This window comes from Odocoileus virginianus, chromosome 18 (genome assembly GCF_023699985.2).
Source record: "Odocoileus virginianus isolate 20LAN1187 ecotype Illinois chromosome 18, Ovbor_1.2, whole genome shotgun sequence".
In the NCBI taxonomy this organism is placed as follows: Eukaryota; Metazoa; Chordata; class Mammalia; order Artiodactyla; family Cervidae; genus Odocoileus; species Odocoileus virginianus.
In genome coordinates this window covers 3,169,192-3,185,667 of record NC_069691.1, presented here as the reverse complement: position 1 = coordinate 3,185,667, position 16,476 = coordinate 3,169,192, and the positions used below count along the sequence as shown (strand labels likewise).

The 16,476-nt window shown below is 51.7% G+C and overlaps 3 protein-coding genes across 7 annotated transcripts; all 3 read right to left on the bottom strand.

The window, feature by feature from the left end:
- Positions 1–76: 76 nt before the first annotated feature.
- On the bottom strand, positions 77–3,315 carry SPAG8 (sperm associated antigen 8). 2 transcript variants are annotated; one of them, XM_020880400.2, is made up of 7 exons: positions 2,336–3,315; positions 1,407–2,229; positions 1,131–1,305; positions 893–938; positions 694–808; positions 501–563; positions 77–392 (listed from the first exon to the last, which is right to left on the bottom strand). In XM_020880400.2, the coding sequence occupies exons 1-7, from the start codon at positions 2,371–2,373 to the stop codon at positions 216–218; spliced, it is 1,437 nt and encodes a 478-aa protein (XP_020736059.1). In that variant the 5' UTR covers positions 2,374–3,315; the 3' UTR covers positions 77–215. The 2 variants fall into 2 exon arrangements, with proteins under 2 accessions (XP_020736059.1, XP_070336387.1); XM_070480286.1 differs by having other exon boundaries at positions 77–563.
- Positions 3,316–3,404: 89 nt separating this feature from the next.
- HINT2 (histidine triad nucleotide binding protein 2) lies at positions 3,405–5,558 on the bottom strand. The gene is made up of 5 exons (XM_020880406.2): positions 5,443–5,558; positions 4,091–4,231; positions 3,890–3,994; positions 3,713–3,785; positions 3,405–3,590 (listed from the first exon to the last, which is right to left on the bottom strand). Exons 1-5 carry the CDS (start codon positions 5,521–5,523, stop codon positions 3,499–3,501), a joined length of 492 nt encoding a protein of 163 aa, XP_020736065.1. The 5' UTR covers positions 5,524–5,558; the 3' UTR covers positions 3,405–3,498.
- Positions 5,559–8,840: 3,282 nt separating this feature from the next.
- Positions 8,841–16,476, bottom strand: FAM221B (family with sequence similarity 221 member B). Of its 4 annotated transcripts, none has more exons than XM_070480278.1 (8): positions 15,687–16,476; positions 13,163–13,790; positions 12,872–13,015; positions 10,373–10,396; positions 9,908–10,018; positions 9,582–9,779; positions 9,271–9,390; positions 8,841–9,129 (listed from the first exon to the last, which is right to left on the bottom strand). In XM_070480278.1, the coding sequence occupies exons 2-8, from the start codon at positions 13,788–13,790 to the stop codon at positions 8,948–8,950; spliced, it is 1,407 nt and encodes a 468-aa protein (XP_070336379.1). In that variant the 5' UTR covers positions 15,687–16,476; the 3' UTR covers positions 8,841–8,947. The 4 variants fall into 4 exon arrangements, with proteins under 4 accessions (XP_070336379.1, XP_070336381.1, XP_070336380.1 ...); XM_070480280.1 differs by having other exon boundaries at positions 8,841–8,917; XM_070480279.1 differs by lacking the exon at positions 10,373–10,396.

Here is a 16,476-nt window from a genome sequence, read left to right as displayed (position 1 = left end):
TAGGGGTGGCTCCAAGGAAAGGTTATGGGGTATGGACACAGTAACTCACAGAATCACTGAATCAGCAGTCTCAGGATGAGAGAGAACACTTTTTATGTAAAACCCTGTCACTAAGTACAGACCAAATTCACTTCCTCCCCACCTCTCCAGCACAGAGAGAAGGAGATTCCATGTTCCACAGCTACCTGCCTCCTCAGCCCTTAGACAGGAGTAGTTCAACCCCCTCCACCACCCTTCCCCCCTCCCTGACAGGCAAGGGAAGATATTTCTCCCTGGTGGGAATAACTCTCAGGTTCAAAGGGCAATGGCTGCCCCAGCGACAGAGGCACGGGCGTTGAGAAACTGCAGTTCTTCCGGAATGGCGTGTCTAGGGTCCTGATGTTACTGACACCCTGGAGGGGTGCCAGAATGAGGACTGGGCCCGCTCTGCACCACGCCGGGGCAGAACAGCCACCTCCCCTCCTCTCACCAGCACCCAGCACCCGGTCACCCTCACACACCGGAAGCTGTGGTGCCCTCTCTAGCCAGAAGGTTTCAGGCTGCTCTGTACGGTAGTCGTGGAGCTGTGAGGGAAATACCGCATGACTCTGGGCCTGAAGAGCTAACTCTTCAGCGTCGGGGCTGGCTGCTTTCCCACAGCCTGTCAGGGCCCGGCTGTGCACGGGTGGGGGGCGGGGGTGCCCGCGCTCTTACCTTTGTAGGGGCAGGAGGCCCCACCTGCACCAGCTCCTTTTTGTAGTCGTGGTGTGTCACAGACTCGACCTCAGGCTCCTTCCTTGTGGGTTCCTGCTCTGCCTGCACCTCTTTACTACACAGGCCTGGGGAGTGTCAAGGGCATTCTCCCCTGACTTCTGTCCTCCCCCTCCCCATTTCCCTTCACCCAGCCTCTCACCAGATTTGTTGGCGCAAGAGCATCTCCAGTATGGCTTCACGCTTCCCTGGGGGAGGTCAGGGAATGGACAGAATAGAGGAGGCTGCTTAAGAAACAGGCCCAGAAGAAACAAAGTTGGGGAAATGAGGAAAAATTGGGTTTTGTCCTTATACCCCTTGGACAACCATAGGCCCACCTGATATTCCTCTCTTTTTTTCTCTACTGGACTCATTCTTGCCCATTCTCTCATGTTTCATACCTCGGATTGGCTGAGAGTGGCTTGTTGGGGGCTGGTATGAGTCTTTCTGGGTGGTACAGGAGCACATAGGTGACTGTGGTTGCAGGGTCAGCAGTCCTCGGTGTCCGTGTCGGAAAAAGAAACTCTCAGAGCCATCCTGCATGACTGGGACTTGATCCAGGTAGTTGGTGGCTCTCTGTAGGCCCCAAGTTGAGTGACAGTGATATCCTTCCTTGTACCCACCCCCATCAACTGGGGGCAGCCTTCAAGAAAAGGGAGCAGGTCAAACCTTAATACCTCCTCCTCCCAGTTGTAGAGAAGGCACTGGCCCCGTGGCAGTGTTTCACTGAGAACCGTACTCTTCCCTTCAACTTCGGGGGGCTTCCACAGCCCTCGGGCACCAGGTTCTGAGACTTTCAAAAATTTCCAGGATTGTTTCTGCGGCTCCCAGTGACAGTGGTGTTTGCAGCCGGTATAATTAGGGATAAGATCTCCCCTGGGGTTTCTGAAGCCTACAGGAGCAGAGAAGTTGAACCCAGGGCCATGGCCATGGCCTGGGCTATGCCTGGAATCAACAGCAGGACCAAGATCAGTGCCTTGACCAGAACCACCACCAGGACCCTGACCAGAGCCACCACCAGGGGTACCACCAGGACCAGAACTGGAGCTAGGTCCAGGGTCAGAGCTGGAGTCAGGACCAGGGCTAGAGCTGGAGCCAGGAACAGGGCCAGAGCTGGAGCCAGGAACAGGGCCAGAACTGGAGCCAGGAATAGGGCCACGGCTAGAGCTTAGGTCATTTGTAGTATAGGGATTCCCAGCAATACGGGAAACACCGACAGGCTGAAAACCGAGTCTCCCATGGCTTTTCTTGTAGGTAAATCTGGGCGCAGTGTAGCGCTCTGCCTGACTGTCAGAGGAGGGCTCCGTGAGCAGGTTCCCATGAGAGTAGGGGGCTGGGCTCTTGGTCGATAATGCAGCTGCTCTGGCAGTGGAGGCGGCTGTAGCAGCTGCTGAAGCCGCGGCGGATGCAGCTACCAGGGCCGATCTATGACGGCCATCCCAAGAAAAGGGATCGGAACTGGACCCTAGTCCGTCCGAGCTGGGCTGTAAGTCTAAAGATCTAGGAAAAAAAAAAAAAGTGAAAGCGGCAAAGCTGTCAGAAGCGCAGCAAAGTCTGTTAACTTTCCTTGTCCCCTTCCACCCGCAGCCAGAGCTGTGGCTCTCACCGCGACTGTGATCTGTCAGTAGACTCAGAGGTCTCCATCTTCCGACGCCAGCTACCGGGTTGCCATAGAGACGGCAAATCTTGCCAGGAGACTGCGCAGAACTAGAGCTGGGCGGACGTGGAGGGTGAGAGTGCTGGCAAGTGCTCTGCGGGGCGGAAGTCTTAAACCCGCTGTGGTTTGGAAGGGCTGCCTTCCGTCCGGATTCCCTTCCGCGTCAGCCCGGCTCTTAAAGTTCCGCTGGCTTCCGTACCTAAGCAGACCTTTTAAAGGTTTTCTAAGGTGGTTCTTTCGGAGAAAGCAATGGCAACCCACTCCAGTACTCTTGCCTGGAAAATCCTATGGACGGAGCAGCCTGGTAGGCTGCAGTCCATGGGGTCGCTAAGAATCGGACACGACTGAGCGACTTCACTTTCACTTTCATGCAGTGGAGAAGGAAATGGCAAACCACTCCAGTGTTCTTGCCTGGAGAATCCCAGGGACGGGGGAGCCTGGTGGGCTACTGTTTATGGGGTCGCACAGAGTCGGACATGACTGAAGCGACTTAGCAGGAGCAGCAAGGTGGTTCTTTGTGTTTTATAACAGGCACAGGGCTATGGTATCAGTCAAAAGCCTGCTTCGTGTGTTTATGCAGGGGCATTTTTTCAAAGCTTTTAAGGATGAAGAGACATCAGACAGTAGCTCAAAAACAAAATGGTGAGACATGGGGATTAGCCAAAGGATTGCCACTTTTTTTTTTGGTGTGATTATTTCTCTTCCAGTAAAAGGTTCTCACATGGACGATCCTCCTTACAGAGCCCCCCTTAGAATGTGGCTTGGCATGTGAATTGAGCAAGTCTTGGGATTCAATCTCTTTCTATTCATTCAGGCGTATTCCTACCACTACTTTTCTAGAAGCCTGACCCAGGTAGACCACGAGTCTTGAGCTCACAGATACATAGGAAAATGCTCCTTTACAGAATGGGCTTCCTTAAGTGTCTCAGACCATAGTCAAGGGGGATCATAGTCTTGACTCAGTTTTCTTTCCTATTTGTAGTATAAATCTTCTTATATTTAAGACAAGGATCCAGAATTGACAGAGAGCGAGTTTATTAGCATCACAGGGTGCTATTTTTCCCCATCCCATCCAAACATCCAGGTCTGGGGTCCCTGGTCATTTGGTAGGTTCAACCTGGAGGCCACTGGAGCTGTCGGCCCCCAAGTACGTGAATGTGTAGGTGGTACACAGACTGTGCACCCAGCTTGCCATCGTTGATCACTGAAATGGGAGTTTTGGGTTAGGGGGTGAGGATCATGGGAAGGTCAAAGAATGGTCACAGGGAGGGGCAGGTATGAGAATTCAGCGTCGAGAGAGGGGCTCAGGGGCCAAACATCACTCACCAAGTCGGTATCCATCACCCAGCCCCTCAGCCTTTGCTGTTTTCTTGGCCACAAGGAGAAGGTGTCCGAGAAGCTACAGCGAAAGGGGAGGGAGACAGGTTGCTTCATTTACAGGGAGCAAAATTTCTAGAGGAATACAGGGCTCCCCCAGCCAAACCCTGGCCCTGTCCTTCCCACCTGTTGGTCTTCCTCTTCAGCCTGGCTAATCCGAGGAATGGGCTTCTTAGGAATGACCAGAAAGTGCACAGGAGCCTGAGGGGCCACATCCCGGAATACGAGACACTGGGAGCAGTGACAGGCCAGAGGCCACCATGTTACTTCCACAGGCTGGGTGGTATTGATGAAATTTCTAGGGAGTGGGTCCTAAGGGCACCGCACCTGCTGGTCCTCATACAGGATGTCAGCTGGGAGGCTCCGATCCAGGATCCGGGAGAAGATGGTTGGGGCTGCCCCCCCAGGAGCTGCCTGCTGGGCCTTGGCAACTTCATTCCCATCAGTCACACCTGCAGCTCCTCGGACCTGCAGGTGGGTCAGACACACCCAAAGGAGGAAGTTGGCAATACCTCTCGTGTCCTTAGGTGGGGCTGGCAGAGGCTGGACTGACAGCCATTAACTTCACCCTTCTAAGAACCCATTAGTGGTTCCCACTCAAAGGGAGAATTCCTCGCTTTCAGAGTATCAGCAGCAGGGAGCAGGTCCAGATAGTGCTGGGCCCGGTTAGATAACAGGCAGTGTGACAGGGCAGGACTCAGCAGTGTGACTGAGTGCTACTCCTGAAGCACTAAGGAAATCTATCCCAGTTCAGGGAAAAGGGTGCAGAGTGAGAACCCCGGAGGCTTACGTCCTGGTTCCTATTTTACTGCTTTTTTTTTTGTTTAGTAGTGTGTGTTTAGTCACTCAGTCCTGTTCGACTCTTTGCGACCCCCTGGACTATTGAATTACCTTAGCTAAATCCCTTCTCTCAGCGTCAGATATAAAGGGGGTGATTTGTATCATCTCTTAAGACTACTTTGGATCTCTTTGTAATAAGTTTCCACTTCCATTACTTTTTGTCTGATCTTTATGCTGTGTTACCTGTTTTACTTAGGTTTAATACAACTGCCCTGTTTGACACAAGGGCGTCTGGGTGTCACACCTGACCTCTTACTGTGAATTTTGCCTCCAGTCTTCCTAAGTCAGTGGAGAGAGGAGTTAAGTGCACACAACCCCAGCCCCAGGGAACTGAGGGTAAGTCCCAGGTTCCCAGGGGCTGAGAGAAGGCTGAAGTCAGCGGTGTCACAGTGTGGGAGAAAGGGACGAGGTGCATCTGACTCCTTGAATCGTTCTAGTAAATGGGGAGAAGAATGGCTCCCAGGAGAAAAAACAAATGGCTCCCTCTAATTCTGCAGGGAGCACTGAAGAGCCGCGGGGTGTAGGCCTTCGGTTGGCTGGGAGAGGGCAGCACACGGTGCAGTGACCTTGTGTCGACCTCGGGGTCAGGGCCATCGCCGGCTCGTTTCCCCCGCGGCGAGGTTTTGAGAGGCCACCGCGACCATCAGTCCGACCTCAGCGCAGCGCCCTGGAGCCTGCGCTTCGGGAGAGGCAACGTACCCCGCCGGGCACTCAGGCTGCGGTCCCGCGAGGCCTTAGGGCTGCGCAAGCCGGGGGGAGCCGAGGAGGAATGCAGTCCCCGGCCCTGGAGGGGGTCAGAGCTCGCAGGACCCCTTCCTCGCCCCACAGCCACCTCTCACCTGCACCCCCCGAGGCCCTGCCACAGCCACCGCCCGACGCGCCACGCAGAGCCCGGCGGCCAGCACCACGGCCGCTGCCATCTTTCCCTCGGCCGCGGGAACCTCCCACCTGGCCGAGCACTCTGGCTCTGCTGCCTGCTGAGGTGGGGCGCGGGGAGCCGGCGAGCACTGCCATTGGCTGCGGCCGAGGCCGGAAGGGAACTCCGTCATCCCATTGGGTAGCGTTCCTGGGCGCACTCCACTGGCTCCGCCGCCACGGTCGACGCGGGATCTTTTCCTCCCATTGGCTTCTTGTGCCAACTCGAGGGTGAATTTTTTACTCCATTGGCGTCGTCCTCTAGTCAGAGTGAAAGTTCCTTTACCATTGGGTCCCTTCACTAGTTTTCGCTGTGAGATAGTTTCTCACTCTATTGGAAGGACTGAGACACCTGGAGGTTGGATTTGCCTCCAATTGGCTCTCAACACAAAGTCGGCCCATTTTAGGTTGCGGCTCCCGGGTAGTGGGGCTTTTACCGTATTGACACTGCCTATTCGGGTCGGGCCCCTATTGGTGGGCTGAGAGGAAGGGGGCGGTGCTCCGTCACCTGCCGCTCAGAAGCTCATTGGCCAGTAGGAGGGCGGGGTTTGGAGAGGTGGCCACTCGGTGCTTATTGGCTCCAGGACACTAGTCCGGAAGTTCCAGACCCCCGGAATACCCGGGAAAGAAGCGGGTGGGGGACGCCTGGCGAATAGGGCTGAAGGTGAATAGGGACGTGGTCTTTTTTTAACTGGTGGGATAATTACCCCGTATTTCCTCCACAAACAGTTTCAGCCCCTTGACCATTTCAAAGATTAAAAAAAAATTTTTTTTTCCTTTATTTTTATTAGTTGGAGGCTAATTACTTTACAATATTGTAGTGGTTTTTGCCATACAGTGACATGAATCAGCCATGGATTTACATGTGTTCCCCATCCTGAACCCCCCCCCCACCTCCCTCAAAAATGTTAACTTATTCGTCTGAGGGCAATTCCTCCTTAGTTTATGTGCTTGTTCACTTCAAGACTAAAGGTTCTGCAGTTTGTTTTCAGAGCGGTTTTGCATTTTGCTTTCTTTTTTTTTAACGGGCGGGGCCGGAATGTCCTGTCTTTGTTGCACGACTAATAAGCAAAGGAATATGTGTCCAATGTCCTTTCCTGTTCAGAATAAGTATGTGATACGGTTCGCTCAGTGCCTGGCATTTTCAGTGAGTCAGGCGTGTTCGAAGGACGAGGGGAATTGCCTCAGGGCTAGGTTAGAAGTATATTTTGTTCTGCTGGAATATATATTTTTTGACATCAGAAACATGGGATCACAAAATGCTAATATAATATACTCAAACCAAGTAAGTTTTAGTCTGATGTTTAATACAGGGCAAAAGTCACCACTGTGTCTTTTGTTTTAAAGCGGATGGCCTGAGTTATTTGTGGAATGGATAACATTTGGTGTTTTCTTTCATTTCCTTTTCCATGATATATAATACATATGTATTACATATTACATTCTTATTCCCCTTTTCACAATTTCCCATAGTATTACGTAGTCTATATAAATACTTTGTAATGGCTGCATAATATTAATACTTCTTTAAATGAGTTTATCACAGTAACCATTCTTTTATTGTTGACTGCTAGTTGAATTGGTTTTAGTTAATGGTCATCATGGTGCTAATTCCATAATAACTAGTAATAAATTCTACTTCTGGAGATAGTAATGATTTCTTTTGAATAGCCATATTAGAGAGTCTTTTCTCCTTCCGAAGGCAGAAGACCCTGCGATTGCCCCCAGGAGTTCTAGCAGTCAGAGTTGCATTCCTTTCCTTGGAAGAATAGATGACCCCGCTAAATGTGGGAATGTACATTGGCCTTTTCTGTGCCCTGGAGGCTGCAGTAGTCTGTGTGCCTGTGGAGACCGGCAGGAGATCAGAGGTGCTGGGATGTAGGAAGAGGAAACCAGCCAGGACTGGTAACATGAGTACAAAACACTTTGAAACTGGTTATTTCTTTGGGTTCTTAAAAGCCACAGGTGGCACATAGGTTATCCTATTTTATAGACCCAGAAACAGAGGCTCTGAGAGGGAAAGTGACTTGCCTAAAATCATAGAGCCCATTACTGTGAGAATCTGCTATTCTCCATTAGAATCATGTATGGGCTTCCTAGTCTCTCCCACGCACTCACCCTTTCTTGGCCCCTGGCCCCCGGATTCTCTGCTTCAGGCTCTTGTGATCACTTGTAGCTGCTCTCTGAAAGCTGCAGCACTCTGTGGGTTCTGGCCACTGTCTCCTGTACTTTGATCCCTACCACTGCATCTGCTACTGGGCCTCATTAGAGACTTCTGTTCCTTTTTAAAAAAAATCTGTTGATTGCATCCTGGCTTTACTTTTTTTTCTTATTTGTGTGGTCAGCTCCCTCCACATCCTCAAGCCTTCTTTTGGCTTTTTTTCTTCCTCCCTGACACTTTTCCCATCACCACCATTAATCTAAATATTTTGCTTCTCTGCTTCTCTGACTTGGTTCCAGTTTCCAACTATACCTGAATCCTCAGTTACCCACCCATCAGATTTTCTCCAGTTCCCTTCATTAACCTTCCCAAGCCTTTATCCCTCTTCCTGTCTTCTACTGCCCCCCCCTTATCCCTTTCCTCCCCCACCAGAAACTGACCTTGTCTCCTATGTTCACAGGGGAACTTCCACAGAATTCTACTCCCTGCAACTCAGTGAGGGCCCCATCCTTTCTTCCTTCTTCCTGGTCCCAGGAAGTGGTGTTTCTCCTGTCCAGACTGAATCCCTTCACCTCTGCCTTTACCTCATCCTCTCCTTCTGTCTTTGGGATCTGGCTTCCCTAGGCATCTCTCTTTTTCTATTGTATCCTTCAAGGTCTTTTTCTCTACTGGTCTCTCCTAACTACAAAAAATGCTTTTTTCCTAACTAAAAATTGCTTCCTTGATTCCACATCCCCCCTGTAGATATTGTCTGACTTCTTCCCTGCTCTTTTCATCTAAGCTTCTTACAGAAATTCCTTCACACTTACTGTTGTTTGGTTCCTCTCTCCACTGCACCACTGAAACTGCACTTTCTGAAGTCACCAGACTTTCTAATTGCAGATCCAATGGACATTTTCAGTATTTATCTTCCTGGAGCCCCCAGCTATATCTGACATCACTGCTCCTTGAAATCCCTCCCTCCTTGGCTTCCTTGAAGCCATTCTCTCTTCCTGATGCCAGAAATAGCCTTTTGAATGTAGGTGTGGTGGAGGCAGATGGTTAGATCTACCTTGTCTCCTGCCTGGAGCTCTCTCTTGCTCCCCTGGAGGTGCTAACTCCAAGGTCCTAGGGTGTCTGCCCCAGGCTGGGCTCTATCTGCCTCATACAGAGTCAGTCAGATTCCAGTGGTTTTCTCTTTATTGCTGATCTGGGCCAGGCTCACAGAGGCCTGCGCCAGGTGTTGACAGTGTCTGTCCCTGGAGGAGGGAAGAGCAGAGGTGAAAAGGTCAGCTACGGGGCTTAGATGGAGGGCTAGGCTGGACGTCGCGTGGGCTAGGGAGCCCTGGGGGACTAGGGTGAGAGCTGGGATGGCCAGAAAGCCCCTGCTTCTGGAGGGCCTCGAAGTCAGAGTTGTTGATGACAGCTTCTCGGAGGGTAGGCATCTCTGCAAAAGGCACATAGTCTGCTCCTGGGGGTATAAGTCAGTGCAAGTGTGGGGTGCAGGAAGGAGGGGCAAAGTAGTCCTGGGTGGGATGGCAGAGGGCAGGAGTGCCTTCAGCTTGGCTGATTACAGACCCTTGAGTGGGCCCTGATCCTAGGTGTCTCTCACCATGTGGCCTCCCTCCTCGCCGCCGGGTCTCCTCAGTCTCAAAGAACGTCTCGTGTTCCTCCCAGCGCCGGTCACAGGCCGCACAGAGGAAATTAGACTCAAAGCAGCTGCAGCAACAGCCTAAGGCAAGGGGGCAGCCAGGGAGAGTGCAGGGAACTGGGGCTTCCCCAGGGGCTGCCCACATCCTCACATCCTCCTCACCAATTGCATGCCCAAGTCTCTCCTCCCCACTCCCCACCTGCATCCCCAAACCACGTGCAGTCTATCCCAACCCATGCCCACCCCTGCACTCCGCTCACTGGAGAAGATACCTTTGACCCTGCAGGAATGGGACCCAGTAGCTGTGTGGTCTTCATGGCTGTGTTTGCAGCGACATTGGGCCCTCCAAGCCTTGGGGTCAAAAGTGGCCCGTCTCTTGAGCCAGAACTCACCCACCTCCTCTGGGCGTGACGGGATGAAGCAGAACATGAGGCAGTGGCACTGGCCCACGTTGCAGGGCACAGATATGTCTGTGAAGAGGGTTAGACCAGCAGCTGACAGGGCCTGGCCTTCCCATGTCAACCTCTCCCCAAACCAACACACACACACATGCTCTCACACAGCTCAACACAGGACAGAAGACAGTTACCCTCCACACCTGAGATGATCTGGTGCTCTCTCAGCAAGTGTCCACAAAAGCACTTGGACTCATCCCCAATCCGGAAACAGTCCCATAGATAATGGGGGCAGCGCCAGCCAATATAGAGACCTGGGTATGGAGGGATTGAGTACTAAGGGAAAGTAACAGGGAAAAATAGCCTAAGCTCCTCCCAAATTGTTCTTATCTCTCCCCCGATGTGTCTGTGTCACCACCCACACATCCTCCTCCCTGCCCCTTTAGACTTTTTTTTCAAGGTTTGCTCATCAGCCCACGAGTGTCTTCAGAGCCCGTCCCACCCGAGGATCCACTCCACCTGTGTCGGCCTGTGACTGCAGACAGCCTTCATTTCTGAGCAGGAAGATTATTATAAGTGAGCTTCTGTGTGATGATGCCCATGTATCTAGCTGTGTTCTCTGTGACTGTGGGATTCTCATCTCCTCCCCTCCCAACGCTAGAGCCCACCTTTGCTTGGTTTCCTTGAAGTGTCTAAGGCGAGAGAAAAGGAAGATGACGGGCCAGGTGCAGAGCAGGTGGTGGGGATTGGCTCCTAAGGAGCGTGGTGTTGAAAGGACCTGAAGAGGAGGAGGTGGGGCCGCCCAGTGCCACAAGGAGGCGGGCTTCCCTCACTTCTGCAGGCTGGCACCATCATACGTCCCTTCCACATTCCTGAGGTTACTGAACGAACGCCCTCTGTGAACTTGAGAAGGGCTGCCTCTGGTTCTCCAAGGTTCAGGAGAAAACAGGAGGCCAGAAGTCATGAGTGGGGTGAAGAGCAGAAACAGAGGCTTGTGAGGCTAAAAAAGGAGGCGTGGGAAGGAAGAGGAGCCCAGGATGTATCCCTGAGCATCCCTCAGAGGCTGCTGCCCTTGAGATGAGAAACTGTCTGGCTTCACAGTTAGTCTTACCAGCAGGCAAGGGTGGTGCTGAGTAAATGTGGGAGGAGACCCAGAGCATTTCCCACTCAGGTTTTTCTCATCCTCTGTGAGAGCTGAGAGTATCCCAACTTAAAGTCAACAATCCTGGGTTCCCCCACCCCCCCACCCCCCAGGAGTGGGGCCTTCAGCTCTAGGACCCTTAATCCTATTCAAAAGCTCCAGTGAACTGTCATCTCCATCACAAAGTTGTCCCTGACTTCCCCTTCTGTCTAGGAGTCCCTCCTCCTGCTTTCCATGACTCTTGTCAGAGTACAGTGCATTCTGGTGGACCTGTTCACTTGTATTCTCCTTCAACTGTGAGTTCCTCTAAGGAAGCGTCAGTCTTTTCATCACTGTCTTGTATCCTCACACAGGACCTGGTACGAAATAGATGCTCAGAGAACATAGAAGCTTGACTGGATAAGTGATTGAGCAAATACCCTTAGGAGGGAAGAGAGACCCAGTATTCCAGGTAAAGCCCTGAAGTTCCATAAGGAGAATGAAAAAGAGCCAAGTGTCCTGTGGTCTTTGACTCTGGCCAGATCACAATCCACAATTCTGTGCCTGTCACACTCGGTTTTCCTGTCTTACCCATGGTCTCTTAGGATCTGAAGCCTGTCCAGATGTGGCTTTTGGCTTTGATGCTTCTGACTTATACCGCCAGCCCGTGGTATTCGTGCCCCATCACACCAGGGAAGCTTGGTTGAAAGGGAGCAGAGTTTAGACTGAGTCACAATGGGGTTGGCTGGAGGCCGGGATTCCACTGGAGGAATTCTGAGCTGTGTTTAGAATAGCAGGATCCAGTGCATGAACAGGTGAGGTGCAGAGTTGAACAAGGGTTAGTGCCCCATAGATCAAGGCCTGAGGGCCTGGGAGAGTCAAGTTTAAGCACTGTTGTTGGAGTCATTGCTCATCTTTCAGATGAAGAAGACTGACGTTTGAGCTGGAGGAATGGCAATTATACCTCAGACTCTATAATCCCCTTAAAGTGGGACAATGCAAAGTGGGCTGTGCATTCTAGAGTAGGGCCTTCTACTCTGCCTTGATTCCACACCCTCTTCCTGTTATAAATGGACAAGGACTGGGGAGGAGACATTATTGGGGATGCCATTTTTACTGCACAACACATTCATTTCCATGATCACACAGTCTCATCTGCATGATAATATCTCTTATGGTTAGAACATAGCTCTATTCCCATCATTAGGGAAAGTGAAGTATAAACCCCCTTCCTCCAAAGGCAGTGATACCTATTGAATTCAGTCTAGAAATCCAAGAATCCTCATAACAGGTCAGGTGGCCTTCTTACCCAAAACCTATAGATGTGAAGTTCAGTGATGCACATGCTCACACACAGAATGGTGTGTGTTCACATGGTTCATATGCACACCCTTTATATACAGACATAGAGAAGCCCGGCATGCCGTTAACAGGACCATCTACAATACTACTTCTGGGCTGAGACTTGGAGTTGATGGGACTCAGAGCTTTGGTGAGGAGACTCAGAGCTTTGGATTTCCAGGTGATCATGGGTCTGGCATGCAGGGATCACAGCCTTGTCTTAAAAAATTTTTTAGCTGTACCATGTGGCGGGATCCTTGTTCCCCCATATCAGTGTCAGGGGTCAAACCTGCGCCCCCTGCAGTGGAAGTGCAGAGTCTTAACCACTGGACTGCCAGGGAAGTCCCCATTACAGCCTTTTAATACATTTCCACCAAGGGGGACTAAGGCCTTTTGCCTTGTTAGAACAACAAGTCACCTGGAAACTGTCCAGGGTCCTGGGCCATCTCTGCTTTAGGATCTGTTTGGTGCAGGCTACTTGAGCCCTAGTTCAGCCACCTGTTCCTGCCTGGCTTTATATGAATATCCTCACTTTTTGTCTGCATCCACCCTCATCTACTTTGGCCTACCCATCCCAGATTCCAGGAAGGTGGCATTGCCATTTTCCACAAGGGCTCTCCACTGAAGGAGCAGGTTCCTAGATCCCCTTGGATAGAGGGATGGCCATGGGCCTGTCACAGGCTCCTGAAAGGCTGCCTGGGCTCACCTGTTTGGATGGCATTCAGGGCTGCATCCTTCTCCCACTGGAAAAGATAATTCACTTGTGAACCAAACTTCTCTCTGTGCATCGCCTTAGCCACGTCCACCAGGTCTGCCTGCTTAGCAGGGACCACTGGGTGGATGGTGTAACCTGGGGAGGGAAAGGCTGAGTAACTAAGGGGAAGTGAGGAGGCCCCAAACCTAAGAGAAGGGGCCAGGTCACAGAGTAACCAATCTCCTCCTCCTGAGGCAGGTCAAAGACGGTGCTGAGAAAGGGGGAATGGGCAGGAGCAATTACAGCTGACTCCTTTCTTCCCCTTCTTCTTGCCCAGCTGGTGTACAGGCTGAGCTGCATAAGTGTTACTGGTAGTGGCATCCATCTCTCTCTCGCCCTCTTCTTCCTCTTCCTTCACTTTTGTAAATGTGTCCAGGTGGACCTGGGATGGAGAGCCTTCGAATTCAGAGGTGTGGATGGGCCTCTTTACCCATGAGCCCTCGCTGGAGGAAGACTCAGAGAAATCTTCCTTTGGATTATCAGAGGGATACCCAGGGGCATGGCTTAGTGACGAAGTCTGAAAAGCAAGTGGTTGATCTAGGACCTTGGGGGTGTGGGTTTCCAACTGGGTCTCAGGGGTAAGGGTCTCCAAAGGGACCTCAGAGGCAGAGTGTTCTAAAGGGGCGGTGGAGGTGGAAGGCTCTACAGGGGTTTCAGAGGTGTGGATGTCTATAGGGGTCTGGGAAGTGGAGGGCAACACAGGAGATTCAGAGGCAAGGGACTCTAACAGGGCTTCAGAGAGGGTGGGCTCTAAGGGGCTTTCAGGGATGGGGGGCTCCTGTGTGTCCTCAGGAGAGGGGTCCTTCGAAGAAAGGCTCTCTTCTGCATCCAGGGCGGTATGAGGCTCTTCTGTGATCTTGTCTGCTTCCATCTAGTGGTAGAACAGAGTACATGTTTCATTAGGTCAGGATTAGAGGGTCTCCGAGTCAGGACTCGCAGGGGGCTATGGAATTTATATAAGTTTTTAGTGCACCTGAGATATCACTCAGGGGAATCCAGATGAGCTCTGGGCCAGGGCTTGGTGCTTGGAGTTTCACCCATGTGCCTAGACCCAAACTGCATACTGAAAGTCTGAAGCAGTCAGAATCCCATCAGTAGATGGTAACAGAGAAGGGATCCTGAACATAGCATCTTGGCTAGTCCAAGAGCAGGGTTCTGGGTGTAATTTAGGACCATAGAAGTCAGGCTGTGAAGTTCTAGAGACTGGGAAGACCAAGGTAAAGTGGCGGTTTGCTCCAGAGAGTGCAGAAGGATGCAATGACCACAGTCTAGTCTTGTCTAAGGACCCCTTCCTGCCCTTGGTAATGTCGTTCATGTTCAGTGCTTCAGCTACTTCCAGTTGTATGTTGATGACCCCTAAATCCTTATTTCCAGCTCAGACCCTGAACTTCACAGTCATACCCCAACTGTCTGCTAGACATTGCTAAGTCGATGTCCCACAGGTCATCAAAATTGAACTCTGGGAATTATCGTGGTCTTCTCCTTTCCTCTCAGCCCACATCTTAGAATGGGCACCAAAGACTACATTTCCTATCTTCTAAATATGGCATGAGTTTGAGTAAACTCCGGGAGTTGGTGATAGACAGGGAGGCCTGGCGTGCTGTGATTCATGGGGTTGCAAAGAGTCGGACATGACTGAGCGACTGAACTGAACTGAGCTGAAATATCCCACAAGTCCATTCTCTCCTCTCCTCTCCCTCCAATTTGGTTCAAATTCTCATTATTTTCTACCTGGATTATGTAATACCCTTGCTCCTCTGCTGCCTTCCCTAGCATATTAATCCACTCGTCCATTCTTTTGTTGGTTTATGTAACTTATGCTTTTAAAGAGCCTAATGTTAACACTTTTACTCAGGCACTGGACTCAGCTGAAAGAATCTGGAAAGGAGACCAGTTAAGCAAAATGACAATACAAATGAGTTGGTGTTGTGCTGGGGTAAGCCCAGGATGCTGTGGGGACTGGGCTGTGCCTAATTTATCTTGGAAGGATGTCCAAAAGGGGTCATGCATGCTAAGTCACTTCAGTCACGTCTGACTCTGTGTGACCCTACAGACTGCCAGGCTCCTCTGTCTATGGGGTTCTTCAGACAAGAATACTGCAGTGGGTTGCCACGCCCTCCTCCAGGGGATCTCCCCAACCCAGGGATCGAACCCACGTCTCCTACGTCTACCTATATCAGCAAGTGGGTTCTTTACCACCAGTGCCACCTGGGAAGCCCAGGTCCAAAGGGTGGCAGTCCTCCTTAATGACCCAGGTGAGACCTTTCTGAAATGGCATTCCTTTGCCTAAAAACAATCCAGTGACTCAGCCTAAGGGTTAGGTCCAAATTTCTTGGCCCTGACATTCAAGGCCTGTCATCATTTGCCGCACTGCCTAAGGTAATTCCAGCCTTACCTTCTCCTGCTCTCTACTTTGGTCTATGCTCCCCAAATACTACATTTATCATTTCTTAAACTCATTAAGGCCTTTCCAAAGAGAAAGTTTGTGTCAGAAAGTAGGGGGAGAAGTAGGATGATGGAGAGGAAGATAGCCAGACATTCAGCAAGAGGAGAAAGGGGGCCTGAGGGTGAAGAACCACAGGATGGGAGGAGACGAAAGGGAAAAAGGGGGAGGAGGGAACTGAGTGGAGAAAAGTGGGGGAGGGAGAGGATAAAGATGAAAATCAGAGGATGGGAGGGGGCTGGAGTGAGGTGGGAAGGGACAGAAAGGTATAAGGAGGGAGTGGGATGTGGATTTGGAGGAGGGGCCATTTGAGAGACTACATACCTCTAGGCTTTGTCTTACAAGTCCTTAAGGTTAGGATCTTGTCTGAAGCGGGACGGGGAAGTGTTTGCCCCGGGGGAGAGAAGGCTTGGTTGTGGACTAGCCCTGGCAGCAGGCACTGTTTGCTGAGGCCTTGCCTGCAAGTTACAGCTTGGGGAAGGGACTTGGACACCTGCAGAAATTCGTGAAGGAGTTCTGGTCGGGAGGAAGGGGGGAGGGGAAGGGACGAGGCGGTCCGGGGCCGAATAAGGGAGAGGCTTGATTGAAGCCTCTGGAACCCTGGCCGGGAGTGGAGGATCCGTCACCAGGGCAACCGGAACGTTTAGTAGTCTCCGTGGCAACAGCAGTCTCGTCACCCCTTCGGTGAGTGAGGTCTCCTAAGGGGGCTCCGTTGATCCGGAGGAGACAAACCTAGAGGGTTCACTTCTGCTAAGGGGGTTTTGCTGGATCTCTGTGAGTGGTTTTTTGCGGGATCTTTGTGAGACTCTGAGAGTCTCTGGGTACGGTCTGCGGATATCTGTGGGGACGTCCGTGGGTGTCTGGGTTTGTGAAGGTCTCTGTAGGGTTCCTATGAGATGTCAGTGAGGCTGTGAGGACTTTATGGGGGTGTCTGGACTCGGTGGTTGGGGTGAGAAAGGCGGGGACTCGGGCAGCGGGGACTGGGCGGAGTCTGTCCTCGAGCCCCGCGGGGCCAGGTAGGAGACCAATAGAATAGGGCCGGGGGCGGGCTTTAGTGAGAAGGACCAATTGACCTAATCGGAGGGCGGAGCGTCGTGCAACGTCAGGCCGAGGC